The sequence below is a fragment of the Neolamprologus brichardi genome, chromosome 5, assembly GCF_056152115.1.
Source record: "Neolamprologus brichardi isolate AB-2024 chromosome 5, ASM5615211v1, whole genome shotgun sequence".
NCBI lineage: Eukaryota > Metazoa > Chordata > Actinopteri > Cichliformes > Cichlidae > Neolamprologus > Neolamprologus brichardi.
In genome coordinates, this window is record NC_142108.1 from 11081267 (window position 1) to 11098187 (window position 16921).

The 16921-nt window shown below is 39.3% G+C and overlaps 2 protein-coding genes across 3 annotated transcripts; both read right to left on the reverse strand.

The window, feature by feature from the left end:
* Window positions 1-807: 807 nt before the first annotated feature.
* Window positions 808-6585, reverse strand: LOC102786820 (heme transporter hrg1-B-like). Its single transcript, XM_006784474.2, has 3 exons — window positions 6228-6585; window positions 2451-2618; window positions 808-1974 (listed from the first exon to the last, which is right to left on the reverse strand). The coding sequence occupies exons 1-3, from the start codon at window positions 6355-6357 to the stop codon at window positions 1838-1840; spliced, it is 435 nt and encodes a 144-aa protein (XP_006784537.1). The 5' UTR covers window positions 6358-6585; the 3' UTR covers window positions 808-1837.
* Window positions 6586-9069: 2484 nt separating this feature from the next.
* Window positions 9070-16910, reverse strand: LOC102786323 (uncharacterized). 2 transcript variants are annotated; one of them, XM_006784473.3, is made up of 4 exons: window positions 16643-16910; window positions 13607-14064; window positions 10798-10838; window positions 9070-10699 (listed from the first exon to the last, which is right to left on the reverse strand). In XM_006784473.3, exons 1-4 carry the CDS (start codon window positions 16818-16820, stop codon window positions 9712-9714), a joined length of 1665 nt encoding a protein of 554 aa, XP_006784536.2. In that variant the 5' UTR covers window positions 16821-16910; the 3' UTR covers window positions 9070-9711. The 2 variants fall into 2 exon arrangements, with proteins under 2 accessions (XP_006784536.2, XP_006784535.2); XM_006784472.3 differs by having other exon boundaries at window positions 10798-10841.
* Between the last annotated feature and the right edge of the window lie 11 nt (window positions 16911-16921).

Below are 16921 nucleotides of genomic sequence, written 5' to 3' on the forward strand. Positions count from 1 at the left end.
ATGTAGGACAGCAACAAAGTGAAATAATCATGGTGGCTTTTCCAGGATCAAAGTTATTGATAAATATAGTAAATAACCAAGCACCATGCCAAAATTCACTTCTTTTAATCCTCAGCATAGCAGGAGTTCTTTCCTTAATGAGCACTGCAGGATGGAATTAAGGGGACACTTTTTTTTCTTCCGCCAGATATTTTTCTCCTAACAAATAACTTAATGAGCGAAAGAACACCAAAAAATGATAGCACTGTAAAAATTCGCTAACATATTTTTCACATCAACTTCAAAGTGCTTCTATCAGGCAGCTGCTTTAACAAAATCATATAGCAAAAGAAAAAAACCACCCTGCACCAGCCTCCCCCAGCCCCCACCTTTCCTTTGAGGGACAAAATAAAAATGTGGATAAATGGAATAATTGCCCAACTTCAAAGTGCAGGTTATTGCCTGCATTTACTGTTGCGATTGCAATGCAGTGGGGATGTTTTCTCTTCATAAGGGTGGCTCGGCTTGGTGGGAGAAGTGCTTCAGTCCTGTCAGGGTGCAAATCACATTTTAATGCCTAAAAACACTGACCCTTCTGCCCCAGGCTTAGTCAGAAGAGGAGTGCATGACACTTTCAAACTGATTCCATGATAGTTTCTAATACTCACATTATGAGCTTTGTGATTATTATTTTTTTGATGGGGAGGATGTTGTACTTTTTAAAGAACAGCGGACATTAAAAATTTTAGAGGAACAGAAAGTGCAAAAGAAACAAAGAAATTCCTGGTCAGAAAAGAGGAAGAGCTCTTGGTCACAGCCATGCACATTTTCAGACTTTATTAACAGCACTCTTAGACACACTCCTGCACAAACACACACACCTACATTCAGTCAAATGATACATGCGGATGCACAAAGTGTACTTCATACACGGGAGTTTCCAGACTCACCTTACAACATAAATGTCCATAATCGGGTTTCACATGGATGATATGAAACAAAGTAACTTGATTACTTAAGTGTGCATAACAGTGTCATCACAGCCCAATGAATGCCCGTTTCGCCTTTTTGTCACACAGACAAAAAATAAAATAAAATTTTAAAAAATTACTCATACAATAAAAATGCTGGTTCAAAGTTCAGAAACATACAGTACCAATACATATGCTTATTGCTTATTTGGAATTTTACAGGAAAGCCTAAATGATGAAGGATTTCAGGCTTACCTGCCTTCAATAAGGCCTTGACGCATTTTTAAAGCAGTGTGTGAATGTATATCAGCTTTAAATCACTGTACATCAAGGGACCGGTGCTTTGTGATCCAATTTCGTCATTTGATTACTCAATGTACAACCTGTAAGCTAGTAAAAAAAACAAAAACACCTTAAATAGAAATATCACACAGATGGAACGATAAGAAACGCCCATGAACTGTACATTTATATCTGGAAGAGGGATACCCCCTAGTGGCTGCAGCGCTGAACTGAATGTTTTTACAGAAGAGTCTGTAAATTTGCAACAAGTTCTTTAACTGCGATGTGGTTAAAAATTTGATCATATTCTAGAAATGTTTTACCAAGAGGATACTGTGTAGATTCAGGGGTGAACGAAAAAGTAAGACAATAAAATCTATCTGAGCTCGTATAAAACGGAGCTGGATTTATCAAAAAAGTTTAGAAGTCAGCAAAAAATCCTGCTCAGAATTAAAAATGAACCAGTACGTGGTGACGTGGAGACCCTGTTCAAGGTCATGATGCTCTGCATAAAGAAAAGAAAAAAGCACTGCTGGTTTATTTTTTTCAGCTCCACACTGTGAGAGCAAAGTCTGTGCATCTTCTGTAAGATGCAGGACTTTCCCTCAGAAGTCACTGAGGATACCGATGTCCTCAAACTCAGTGCGGTATTGTTCAGCAGTGTGGATGAGCATGAAGGACCATTTCAGGGTCATGACGCTCCACACACAGGACAGGAAGAAGCTCTGAGGGTCAGTGAAGGCTGCGAAAACAGAGACACACAATTCAATTCAATTTTATTTATATAGAACCAATCCAGACAACAGCTCCCTCAGGGCGCTTTGACAATCAAATAACCCCTAATTCAAATAATAATCTATAGATAGATAGATAGATAGATAGATAGATAGATAGATAGATAGATAGATAGATAGATAGATAGAGTGTAGATTACTACACTATATGGATAAAGATGTGGACCTATGCACATTAAATGTCCCACTCTACAACCATGAGCATTAATGTGATCTTTTAACTGAACCCTTTCTTCTGTAAAGTAAAAGATGCTGGCTGCAAAGTACTTGGTCAAATAATAAAACTATTTGAAATAAGTAATTGATAAACAATGATTTCACATAGCAACAAGTCTGATTATGTACACCACAGAGCTGTTTGGTAATGAACAATATACATTAAAAAAAATGAAGTGAGACGAGAAAGTGATGCCGAACAACTCACTGTCTTTGTATAGGGTACCAATGCCCAGGAAAACAACGAAGCTTGCGAGTGCCAGCAGAGAGAAGAAAATCCCAATGAGCATGAAAAACCTGAGGCCTTTCAGCCAGGTCCGCCAGTAGTCCTGCAGGTACATGATGTGAGTGATCAGGGTCCAGAGTGCCAACACACCTGAGGGAAGAGACCAGGTACAGAAAGCAAAGTTAGCTTTCAGCTTCATGAGTCTGTTTAAAAAGCACAGTACTACAGGTTTTACATGATATGATCCACCTTCTTGTTCTTGTTCTAATAATATGTAAATGCATCAACACATTTCGACATTATTACACTTTTTAATTTTATTGTTGCACTGTAACAGAGCTGCAGTTGTTGTGTGCATATTCAACTCCTCTCTGATTCAGATTTAATGCTAAAGCTCTTGTTTTACTAACCTTTAAGCCTTACGTCAGGACTGGTGCTGAAAACTAAGTCTGATTGGAGGAGGAAGTCTGAATATTACAGTGAGACTGGCTGAGATTCTGTATTTGGTGGTATCTATAAGAGTTCTGATTCTCAGGTGTTTGATTTCAGTTTCCTTGAGTTCATCAGTGGAGATGGCAGCTTGGATATTTGGAAAATACTCTGAGGGACCAATTTGTGTCCCAAAGAGGAAAACATCCTTTACAATAACAGCTCCTCACTTCTGGAACATTATTCTAACTTTGAATGTAATCTTAAAGCCATCATACCTAGCTGTTTTCCTCATATGCTCACATTTTCTTTTTGTTTGATTGATTTGTAATTCATACAAGCTAACTGTATGTTCTGTCTAACATCAACTGTTTGCCTAGTTTTTGCTCACTTTATCCATTAATGACTTTTATGTTTTCAAAAAGTAGCTAGGAGGCAGATTCTGCATCAGCCGTTTGGCTAACGCTGGCACATTTATGGTAACCTTCATTAATGCAGAATGTCCCTGACAATTAACACTAACATTAAAAATGTGTAGTAAACAACACACTTACAGCTGAACTGAACATACAGCCATGTGAAATAGCCTGTGAAAACCTACACCTCATGATTCAGACGCTTGTAGCACCACCCACAGCAGAGATAACTTAAAGTAATGGTTTTCATTATGAATTTATTAGTCGCTAACATTATTTGGGAGGAATTCTGGCCCACTTTTCTTTGTTTGCTGAGTTCATTGAGGTTTTGGGGTATTTGTTTATGCGCAGCTTTCTTAAGGTCCTGCTACAGTATTTTAATCAAGCTAATCTGGACTTTGACTGGACCATTGCAACACCTTAATTATTTTCTCTTTCATTCATTGCGTTATAGATTTGCTAGAGTGCTTGGGAACTTTGTTGTACTGCATAACCCACTTTTAGCTAAGTAACACATGAGCCTTCATATCTGACTCTAGAATACTTGGGTATACAGAGCAGTTAATGGTTGATTTAGTGACTACAAGATGCCACTTCAGGAGCTCAGGTCCTATGGCTGAAAAACCCTAATCATCAACCTTCCAACTGCCATGCTCAACAGTCGGTACGAGGTGTTTGTGCAGTGCATTATAGCCAAACATCTGCATGTGCTTTTTAGTGAAAAGAGGCTTTCTCTTTGTATCCCTTCTAAATGAGCCATACTTGTTCAGAAACTCCTTTAAATTTGAGTCTAACCTTATTGTAAATTTGCTGGGGTGTCACTTCCAGAAAGACTCGAAAGCTCGATCCTAGAAAATTAACAAAACATCTGCTTTTATACAGGTGCTCACACTTGCTGAATCATTTAATCAGGTGCACTATTTACCCTCTTAATTCATATGGAAGAAGTAAGAGTGTACTTAGCTTTCACAGTGAAAACTGTCTTTTTCACATGACTGCATATACCAGTCATTGAAATAAATCTGACTGGTCATGAACTTTTGTTTGTATGATCAATTAATGTTGGATCATGACACAGCATGCTGCCAAATGCTGAGTCAATAAATCACACTTCTCTTTTTGTCATTGCAACAGAAGGAAGTGCAACAACTTTTATATTAGTTGAAGATCAGTGAAGATGCACAGGATACACTTTTGCTCTTTCCTGTGGGATGACTCATCATCGTGTAAACATGTTTGTGGTCTCACGGTATCAGATTCAGATTTACTTGTGGGTAAAAGAATTCAAAATCTTGATATTATATCAATATGTATTTTAAAAAGAATGAGAAAAACATGGTATGGTGCAAATGAACCTTTAACTGTTTACTGTGTGCTAGGTTTTTTTTATATATTTAAAAAAAAAAGAAGAAGTTGGGATGGACAGTCAGTATGCAAGCATACAACAACAACCATGACTCTACTTCATGTGCTGGATTATTTCTGATATTGTGTTAATAAAATGACAGCTTTGATTAAAATCAATAGCCCAATTCTTTTCAACGCAGACTAAATCAGGCTCGTCAATTACGCCCCAACTTGATGGACAAAGAAAATGCAGCTCTTCATTTTCAGTCCGATTAATGTGTTACTACCAATGTAATTAGGAATGGTTACTAACTAACTGCACAAAAAGATGACACCACTGTTGTACTTTAACTAGTTTGATCTTAGGTAAAAAATGCACATTTAACAACCACTAACACTGAGTACACTACACCCTATCAGCAGATGAGCGCAGAGGTTTCAGATGCTCATCTGTAAACCTCGATAGAGTTTCAAAGGTCAAATTTCCAGATGCAACTCTTTTATCACCGTTGCACGGTTGTGCACGGGGGGAAGCATTTTTATCTTTTTGGCAAACCTAACAGGATCTAACATTGCAACTTATAGACTTACAAAATTGTGACCAACACCCTGTCAAGTCCATTGTCCATATGTTCACACTGCATGATAAAATCTGAACTCAAAGCAGCACAATCGTAAAGGAAATGCTACTGCTCTAAAACAACAGCTTTTCTTTTGCAATGTTGACATATTTTCCTTTTGTTGTGAGTTTGCACAGACATGCCCTTTAACCAGGTGTAAATCTGTACTCAGATTATACTCGGATATACTTGGATTATACATCACGCTCCCTTATTCACCATCAATGTCCACAGTAAGTCATTCATTTGTAGAGACTGATTCAGTACAACCAACATCTGCATGAGAAGGTTGAAAGAAGAAAAAGTGGTTTTCAGAAATACAAAGTACTGGTGATTCAGGATTGGAAAGGTTTTAAAAATGTCATTTAAAAACTGACATTGGAGAACGGAGACTCTAATAGTTGATCTAGTAGGTGCTCATCAGTGGGAACAGGTTAAAGTATAAACAACAGGAATGCTATTATACTTGTTAATAAATGATGCTGAAAACCACCGAAAAAGACCCTTCTACTGTGGATAGTGTTATTTGTCTAAATGTTCTGAGAATTAATTCATAATTCAGATGAACACAGAGCGACTTATTTTACTTAGATTTATAGGATGTGGGTTTTGAACATATTTAAACTTTCTATTTAAAAAAGACACTTGTGTAGAAGTTTATTGATAGCAAAGTGGCATCTGATTATTTTAAGGTCTTTAAGACAAACAGCAAATTTAACAAAAACCAAAAAAAAAGAGTCAGGTAATGACATTTTTTTTTAAAACTGCAATATTTACGCACACATTTAGTTGCCGCATGTATCATAAAGTTAGATGACCTGGGCTCAAAATAGAAGTTATACCTGTGACACATCTCTAACTCTACGCTCCCATAAATGCCAATAAATCTCTCATTCACTGCTCCTCACACTCATCACATGTATCGCTGCAGAGAGTGTTTACTTCACCTGACAGTCCTCCCATGGCTCCAGTCCAAGGCTGATTGTACACGAAGTTCCACACCAGAAAGGCTGAAAAGCCCACGATCGTACCAAACGAAGCATAGGCGATCCTCATGTACGTCTTATTGATACCCATGATTGCAAATTTAAAGTTAATAATAAAAAAATAACAGGCTGTGTGGGGAGAGCCGAGTGTCTGTGAGAGCGACAGCAGCAGGAGGTAAGAGCTGGTAATAATAAAATATCTACCTGACAAAAAAAAGGTCACAGTGTGACTAAAAAACGCGTGTGCTCTGCTGGCTAAGGGTTAATGTGGTTACTGTGAAACATGACAGCGCGTTTCTGATGAGGGATGTCCTATCCAGCTGCAAAAACACACAGCCTTGCGTTACGTCATCAAGAAATCTGATCAAGGTGGGTGGACACAGCAACCCCTACAGGACCACAGAGGAAATTATCTACCTCAGAGCTCTGTGTGTGTGTGTGTGTGTGTGTGTGTAAAATAACAGCTGGACGGATTAAAACCCTTTTTAATTTGCATGTTGGATTCATAGATGATGAATGACAAATGTGTTTTTATTTTATCTGGGCAGATCATAAGTGAAGAAAATAAGAAAATGATCCAGCATGATTTACATGGAGGTTTTGAATAAAATAACGTGCTTCTTGGGGCTGTTATATTAAAATTTTATTTGATCTGTGTACTGCATTTGAAACAGATGGCCACATTGTCCATAGAAACTGCTGGTGATGTTACAAAGGCTCCTGTCTCGTCTTCATAGGAGAATTCTCCCCATCCTCAGCCATCCTTCATGGGGTCTTTCCCGTATTCTCAATCTAAATGCCATCCCTGGGTCAAGATAATCCATTTATACAGTCATGTGAAAAAGAAAGTTGTCACTTTCTAAATCGTCTTGTAAAACACTCAGTAGGCTCTCATTGCTTTCATGGGAATTAAGTGGCTAAATAGGTGTTGCTCATCAAAATAGGATCATGCAATGGTTGCAAAAGCACCACAAGCTACATCTAAGATGCTACAGAAGTTAGCATGTTAAATGCTTAAGTTCATGACAGTACAATCAGAAAAACATTAAACAAGTATGGCTTGTTTAGAAGCTATACAAGGAAAAAGCCTCTCGTCGCTAAGAAAAGCACATGGTAGAACAGCTTAGGTTTGCAAAGCTGCATCAAAGGGATAAAACCATAAGACAGATAATGGTCATAATGCTGTGAGTTATGTACTGATAGGCTGTTTGGTTTTCTCCAAACAACTCATAAGGACTGTCACCAAGCTAGAATAATGTTCCCAAAGTGAGGAGCTGTTATTCTAAAGGATGTTTTCATCTTTGGGACACAAATTCTCCCCTTAGAATATTCTCCAATTTTATGCTGCCATCAATTCAAAGAGTACCACAGGCACCTCTGACACAATGCTATCTTACATACAAAGCACTCCATTGATTGCAGCAGTGTTCTAAACCTGCACAATTAATGTTTTGGCAAAAGAGCGCAACAACATTCAAAAGGGCAATGGTATATTTACCTATATAAAAATATATTTATTTACAATATATTTATTGTAGAGTCCTAATTTCCACTGCTATGCAGACGATCAGCTCAGTGATCCTACGCCCGAGGTCCTTTCATCAGGCCCAAAAAAGGATTTTTTTTTTATATATATATTTTATTTTAAAAAGACCACAAAAAAATGTCATCCATGCTTTCACATCTTCATGTTTGGACTGCTATATTTCCTGCTTTCAGTGGCTGTAGCCCAGGAGTTAGAGCAGGTCAGCTACTAATCAGAGGGTTGGTGGTTTGATCCCCGACTGCTCCAGTCTGCATGCAAAATATCCTTGGGCAAGGTACTAAGCCCAAGTTGCTCTCCGATACATCCACTGGAATATCAGTGTTAGAAAGTGCTTGAGCATAGAAAAAAGTGCTTGCGTGAATGAGTGAACGAGGCTATAAAGTGCTTCGAGTGCCCATGCCACTCTAAGTGGTTCATCAGCCACCTGGTGGATGTTAAGAGGTTTACACCAGAAATAGTTGCTCATTTGCACAATCAGCTTGGTAATAACAGGTATCGAAAAAGTTTAACTTTCTGTTACAAACACAGCTGTATGCCAACCTAGACCTTGCTGCTTCTTCATATCAATTGTATTTACAAAATGTGCAACTCTATAAAAGCACACCAAATATGACCTGGGGTTGAAGTTAAAGGTACATGTAAACATAATGAAGAGTTGTCTGTGAAGGTTCTCAGTCATCCAGGTCATTGTAGTCCAAGGAACTTGGAAAGAAAAGCGTCTGAACTTCTTTAAGTTGCTTGAAGACGTTTCACCTCTCATCAGAGAAGCTTCTTCCGTTCTAAGGGTCAAAAGGTGGAGAGTTTAAATCCAGTGGGAGTTCCCCCCCAAAGAGGGACAAAGGACCCCCTGATGATCCTCTACCTAATCACGAGTCAAGGTGTGAACACGGGTGTGGGTCACAATCAGCCAGGGTTTCGGTTGAGCTCATTGTGAAACCTGGCCCCACCCTATCATGTGATTTCCTGAGTTCTGGAAGAGTTCTGGAAATCTGAAACAGGAGTTAAGAGTCAGAACTGTAGAACTGTAAGAATAAAAAATGACCTTTATACAAACAGTGGAAGATGGTAAAGGGTTTTAGAAGAGCTGATACAGTTTTATTGTAGCTCAAAGATGAAGATCGATGACTTGAAATGGGTCAAAATGTCAAAGAATGAGCTTTGTAAGGGGTAATGTCAGTTGGACTAACACAGTCAAAAACAGCAGTTGACACATTAGTTAAAAGAACTTTAAACCAACACAGAAATATGTTTTTCTCTTTAAACTTTTTATTTCAAAAACAATCCAACTCTTTGTTTAACGCTGTACAAAAAGTAATCAAAGAACTGTGCAAATTATTGGTAAACGGATTAGTTCAATAAAATAATCATCACAGTGTACGTAGGACTACAGCGTGGAATCATGCAGTAATAAGGAGGGAAAAGTGACAAATAATAATTGCATGTAAGGTCTGGCAGATTTAATTTTTTTAAAGAAACTAAACTAAAATGACACAAATTAAGAAGTTCAACAAATACATAAACATCCAATAAAAAGTAATGAGAAAGTTACATTTACAATAATGCCAGCAGAAAAGATGACTTTAAAACAAATGTTCAGAGAACATCATGCTAACATGCATTTTCCACATGAAGCCATAGCCTCCTATTTAGTTGCTGTGTATTAATGATTTTAGACAAAAACCTGAGTGGAGTTAAGCTATTGATCATGTATACTGAACCTGGAAAGGTTCAGAACTCTTCGGCTCAAGAGTTAAACCAGCAGGATGCTTTCATTGTGAAAAAATTAAAGAAAGTGTTGCATGCTTCAGTAATGCAGTGATACAGTGGAGAAAAAAACTGCACTAACCCATCTTATGTTGGCCGTTAATCTGGCCCCTAGGGGAAAAACAGCATACAGCACTAATTTAATGATGTCGATGACAACTTTACATTTGCTGGCAAGAAGTAATAGAAAAAGAACTCGTCCAATTTCTTCTTCATGATCTTGATAATGACGTTGTCACGGTATATACGCTGAACCAGCATGTCTTCTCTGGACAACACCAACAGATCACACCATGATGTCCCCGTAACCATCATCTCTCCCTGGATGTGCCAATAGTACGGGTGATTCTTATTCAACTGTAAGACTCCATTGCGACAGATCAGGAAAGCGCAATCAATGAAGCTCCGAAACTTGACACATTTAGCATGTACCAGTCCAAAACTGTTGGTCTCATTGGAATCGTATACCAACCCATCAGGGTTCGCCCCCAGCCACGGAGCATTCGGATGAACGACAAAACCACAGGGGTACCAGTTGACGCACATTTGCCGACAATATTGCTGGAAAGCTTCATTTTTTATTTCCTCCTCTATCTGTGCTGCTTTGCTCAGAGAAAATCCTTTCTGAATCTTAAATATCAGATGCTCGATATTGCTTTGTCCCGATTTGAGTTTGCAGATCTCTCTGAAACGGCTGGTCAAGCGCAGCTTCTGCAGTTTCTTTATGTTCTCCCTACAGCCACGAGTGGATTGCTCCAGAGTGCGTGCTTCTTCCCAGGTGACCTGCATGGCATTTACATGTTCCTGCTCCTTGGCGCTAAGTGTAGGAATGGCAGACACTGATTCCAGTTCATGGTGAGATAGAGGAAGCGGCAGCCGAGAGGGAGCATCACTGTTTATCGTATAACCCTGAGTTGATGGCACAGGGCACTGGTAGGATAGGAGGGAACCTTTGGGAACTTTACCAGAAGCACAGTCCACCCATTCCACATCTGTTGTGAGGCCCATTTTGGTTATCAAAGGCTTCTGGTCATCAGGAAAGTCCCTGTACGCTTCTTTGAGCCTTTCAATAAACGACTGGCATTCAGATGGGACAACAGTGGTGAATTTCATGGGCGTCAACCTGTATGACACACATAATTATTATCATCATTATTATTATTAATATTATTATTTTTAGCAAGTTGGGAGGGTGATTATTGAGGTTCTTGCCATTCTTACCTTGGAAATTCTAGCATGGTTTTCTGCAGGGGGCACGATAGCTTCTTCCAAAGAGTTTCACCCAAGGAAAGAAAGAGAAAAGTCCATTTTAATTGTTACAAAAATACAAACAAAAGACAAATAAAGGCATCTAAAAGCATAAATAGTCATTTCTGCACATATTTGCAGATGACACCATTATGGAATCATGTATTTTGAGAAAAAGGATTGGCCAACTAACCCTGCACTTTGGTGTAATGACAAATTTTTCTCTAAACTTGTGTTTTGAACTTTACCTTCAAAATGAGTGCCACTTATAGCTGTAAGCAAAGTCAGCATCAAGTTATCAAGTCATTGAATCATCAAGTTATTGAATAGATTAACCAACTTGTACAATTTTTATTTATAAAACTTCTGAAGCACTAGAAACTCAGAATGCACTCGCCCGCATTTCATCAATAGAGGCTGTTCATTTTTGAAACTTAAGGCCAATTCATCGGTCAATATCCTAGATCACTTATGGCAGTTAATTCAGCAGTAATTATTAAAATGGGAAACGAAAGGTTCTCACAGTTCCCGTAGAACAGGAATGGGATTTAATCGAACAAACTTGATCGCTGAATCATCAAATGTTTTGGGAACAACAGTGATTGTATCACTACCAATTCAAACTAGCTGTAAGGATGTTTGTAAGGACTTCAGAGCATTACTCAGGCTTAATTTCACATCATATCTTGAATAAGCATGCATCAATAAATTCCGGATGGTGGTGTTAAGCTGCATGTGCACTTGAAACAATTATTTAATAAGTAGCGCTCTACTTTCAAGTCAAACCCATTAAGACTACTAAGAATGCAAACATTTTTTAAAAAATCCAATTCTTCAAAAGCTAATTCACTGACACTTTTTATTTCCATGAATTTGAGATGTCTCTTGCCCTAAGTGAACTAAAGAAATGACAGCTAAGGGAAACTGGAAGTCAGCACAAAATGTGGATGGCCAATAAAACTTTCAGACGATGTAAATGCTGAGCAGACAAGCAAAGTAAAGCCTCCATAAAGCAAAAGACCCGCTGAAAGGTTTAGCTGACAGGGAGCTAGTGATGCAACATTTCACTGTAAAGCACTGATGCGCAAACAGAGTCTAAAGGTAAAATTTGCATGGCACATTCTCTCAAAACTCAATGTCTGAGGTATGCAAAGCAACATGTCATACTGTAAACAAGTGGCATGGACAGATAAAGTTGAGTTAAAGGTTTACGAGATAAAAGGAGCAGCATTTGATGAAAGAATGCCTTGGCAGTCGCTAAACATTGGAGTGGCAATATTCTTCTTTGGGGTTGTGCAGCAGTAACAGCAAAAGCACAGAGAGGCTTTCACTACATAGTAACAAAATCTCATTGGACAGCAGCCCTCAACCATCAGCTACTCAAAGAAACACAAGCTTAAGCATTTTTGATGGCACTTAAATTCATCTGCCTTAGTAATGCTGTGTAAGCAAAACAGCCTAAAAACGTCAGAACGTAAAGTAATCTGCACAGAAAAGTGGCTGAAAATACACAAGTTAGGATGAGAAAGACTATGGCTACGTTCAGACTACAGGCGAAAGCACATCAAATCCAACTTTTCTGACCCTATGCGACCCATATCCGATCATGGTACGACAGTGTGAACAGCACAAATCCGATACGCCAATTATCAGCGCCGGAGAAGCGCCCAAGAAGACATTGTGAATGCTTCCTGGCCATCCAGTGTAGATGTTAGTGAAACTGTTGGGAAGACAGCGTTGGAGAAACGTGAACATTTTATTTGTACTGTATAATCTGCAGATTCTGACAGAAATTTGCAACTATCCTTTGAAGCACCGCTCCTCTGTAAAACACCAATAAGGATAATAATAATGGTTTGGATTTATACAGCGCTTTTCAAGGCACCCAAAGCGCTTTACAATGCCACTATTCATTCACTCTCACATTCACAACTGGTGGAAGCAAGCTACGGTTGTAGCCACAGCTGCTGGGGCAGACTGACAGAAGCGAGGCTGCCATATCGCGCCATCGGCCCCTCTGGCCAACACCAGTAGGCGGTAGGGTAAAGTGTCTTGCCCAAGGACACAACGACCAGGACAGAGATCCCGGGGATCGAACCAGCGACCTTCCGGTTACAGATACGCTTTCCCACCCCCCTCAGCCATGGTTGCCCCCCCAGATAGTAGTAGTAGTAGTAGTATAGTAGTTATTAGGCTATATGTAAATAACAAAATAACTTTATAACTTAAAGCAAAATTGGGAAACGTAAAGTGTGAAACAAGTCTTTATATTAAGGGCCATCAGTCAAACAATATTGTTTGCTCTGGGTCTAAACAGAGCACGTTGTGTGTGACGTCTTCTTTTGCGCATGCAGATCGCTTTGAAGGTTCACACTAGAGCGCGTTTACTGTCACATTTTATATGTAGTGTGAACAAGCAGACAAAAAAATTGGATTTGATCAAAAAATCGGAATTGAGCATTAAGACCTGCAGATCTCTAGGAACTCCCAGGTTGCTGATGTGTTGTCAATCTAATAAGTTGTAATCATTGATTTCTGTTTTTGTTTACTTATTTTATTGAGTGTCTGTCTTTAGGGGGGAAGTGGTTGTAGTTCCAGAACTATTGGCTATTCAGCATCAAAAAATAAAAGGAAAAAAGAAATCCCAATAAAATAAACATTTAGACAATTGTCTGCTTTTGGTGCACGTTTACTGAAAGGTGTATGTGGGACCTTGGAAAGTTAGGAATAGCATTTTGGATTCTCAGCAAAGTTATTTTAGATTTAAGAAGCCAAAACTTACTTTTGTGTTTGAAGTTTCTAAACCTTTTTTAAATATGTGGCTCTCACTTGTCCCTTCTTCAATCTGGCAATCTGCTTCTGACTCATCTGAGGTACAGTCTCCATCTTCAGTTGCTTCATCAGTTGAGCTATTAGCTGAAGCCTCAACTCTGGTACCTGCCACATGAATCTGGTTTGTGTCAGTGATGTCTTCTTCTTCCTCTTCTTTTGATCCGTTTTCAAAACAGTCTGATGTAAAATCGTTGTTGGCTTGTTGACTTATGTCACACTCAATATGCTCTTCTTTAACACAGACTGGTGTAATGAAGTTGTCAGCTTCAGTCAGCACTTGTCGCTGATCCCAACTTAAGTCATATTCTATTTGCCCTGCTTTAGCTATCGCAGTGAGGCCCTCTGATATTTCAAGGTCCACCCTGGTGTTAGGCTCTGAGGGCTGTTCTCCAGCGTAGTTATTAACATCTGTCATAGGAAATAGAAAAAAAAAACATTATTGAATACATTACATAGTAATCATATGTTTTGCTTTAGTTTGAGTCATGGTACTTGCCCCTTAACCTGAGATTCTTTTAACATGTCAACGTGGACGTGTCAGTGAACAAATAAGAAATGGAAACAGTTTATCTCAACTATCCTTAGACTCCTACCATGTTGGGGGGAAGAGAGAGAGAATCAATAGTCACCATGCAGAACAGCTGCTATTGAGTTATTCACAATCACCAGCCACTCAGTTAGGTACACCTGATCAAAAGTTCTTCAACACAAGAGTGTCGGTATGCAGAAGAGTGTCTGTAAGCGCACAAGACATCAAACCCTGAAGCAGATGAAGTAAAGCAGCAGAAGACCACACTAGATGCAACTCTAATCAGTCAATAATAGGAAACTGAGGCTAGCCAACAGTGGACAACAGAAGACAGGAAAAATGTATTTTTCTGTTCCAACATCCAAATACAAATCGTGCTTTGTACTAGGGCTGCCACGATTAGTCAACTAGTCACTTCAGAGACATCAGTTCCCCATTGACTATGTGCACGTTAGCATATGCTACTTCCGGTGCGGAAACTCCTGTGGGGAGCTTTGTTTCCGGTTTCCTATTCTCGCCCTGTTTACGGTCCAAAACAAGTTAAGCAAATTAATAAATCAAGCGGCGATTTACACTTCTATAGATGTCTTGGGCATTTACCCAATATATCTGTAAATGATGTTCATCGACTTGTCGATATTTTTTCCCCGCCCTCAGAGCAAAAGAGAAAATGGATTCAAATGTTATATTTCTCAGCTGTCCCTCGTTTATCGCGGGTGTTATGTTCTAAAAATAACCAGTGATAGGTGAAATCAAGTAGCCAATTTTATTTTTTGACGGTGCAAAACGTTTCGTGGACATACAGCACTGCACTTCAGAGTCACACTGCTAGCATCGATGCAGCGATTCTGTACTGTACAGGGGAGACATCACGGAGGAGATCGTCTGCAGCGATCAGGACGCAGGACATAAAAAAAGCATGCAACAAAAAACTAAAAAAATCTGCGAAACAGCGAGGTGAAAGGTGAACCGCGTTATAGCGAGGGACCGCTGTAATTTTGAAGGTAAGTCACAACATACCCTTCGTAAATACTAATGTATAGAAACCGTTACCAGCAATCGTTCATTTTTTGTGTGGCTTTTTTCATGGTTTGTTAACGTGCTGTGCGGGTGTGTACTTGACTAGCTGATCTCGACATAACGGGGAAACATCTGGTTTGACTATTCTTCACCTGTAGTTTGAATGCTGAACATTTGCCTGTTTAAATCATAAGACCAGTCACTATACAGAGATGTGCTTCTGAATGTGGACGATGTGTCTTCTGCATGCAGTAATGCAGGTCTGCTTGTGTTGAGTGATGTAAACAACTGATCGATTTAAACTCTTTAAACGTCAAAATTGATCATTAGATTTTTATGACACAACAGTGGTGAGTGTTCCCACCTCCTGCTCTTTGTAACTTAATGCGATCTTTCCGTTTTCGAGTTTAGGACATCAATTTTGGAGTATATCTTTGCAGTAGCGATTGACCGCAAAGTAAAGCTACCGGAAATGTACAACCCCACATCCGGTCTCAAACCAGGAAGTTAGCATTTTCTCGTGCACAGGGTCAATTCCCCACCAGCTCGATAGCTTGGGGGGGGGGGGGGGGGGGGGGGGGGGGGGGTCAAGGCAGCCGGTGAGTAAACCGGACATCCGGCAAATCATTTTCAAACCCACCGCCATCTTTCGCTACTCAGGTTAAACATGATATATAAGTCACTTAGATAACTTAAAAATTTTATTTTTTTGGCTTTTTTTCAGAGATTAAAGTTATAGTTTTTACACCGCTGAATAAACATCAAGCAGACAGCTGATTATCAGAAGTGTGAGATGCTCGAGAATATACTCCGGTGTCCTGTTATATTTTAGATGGCAAGGAGTTTATTAAACTTCACCGAAACAATCTGCAAATTTCATTAAAATTTAATAGACTATCATCTTGTCTTTATTTTTAGTTAGCACATCTACTAACACACCTCTAAAGTTACTACATCTCAGTCGAGCAGAACATTTTTGAGATGCGGTGGGAGGGGGAAAGTGGATGTGCAGCAGACAACAGCAACTGTGTGATGCTATCGTATTTTTGTGGATCAATATCTCCAGCACTTGACTGAATCCGTGCCATGAAGAATTAAAGCAGTTCTGTTAAGGTTAAATGGGGTCCTACCTGGTACTGGTCATTTTGTATGTGTTAGACTGATGGGTTACTACCTATGAAACATGTCCGCAGTAGTTTAGTGGTAAAGGCCAATCGAGGTGAAGTTAATTTTAACAGCTTTATAATGTGAGGGGGCCCTTTAGTATTAGTCTTAACTAACTAAAGCATTAAATTACGCAACCATCACACACACGTCCTACAGTATTTACACACGGTGTCACATTAAGCTTGCAATGCTTTAATTTAACAATTCCTCTTCAAGTGTAGCTAATACAGGTCAGTCAACTGGAAACGCAAGGATCCAAAAGCAACAAACCTATCCTGTGTAACTTTATCTCGGGGTTGAGGACCATGTGCAGAATGTCCCGCAGGCGCTTGTTTTCCTCACAGCACTCCACAACGATACTTTCAACTTCACCAAACACCTCCATGGCCACGGCGGTGAAGCGTTCAGTCAAAAAGCTCCGAAAGCCCTGGAGTCTAACGCTCGACATTTTGGACTATTATTATCTACACAACGCCTGAGTTCATCCGCGTGAACACGCTCAAACAAAAGAAAACAAACGGAATTTCACAAAGGCGACTTCCTGTAGAA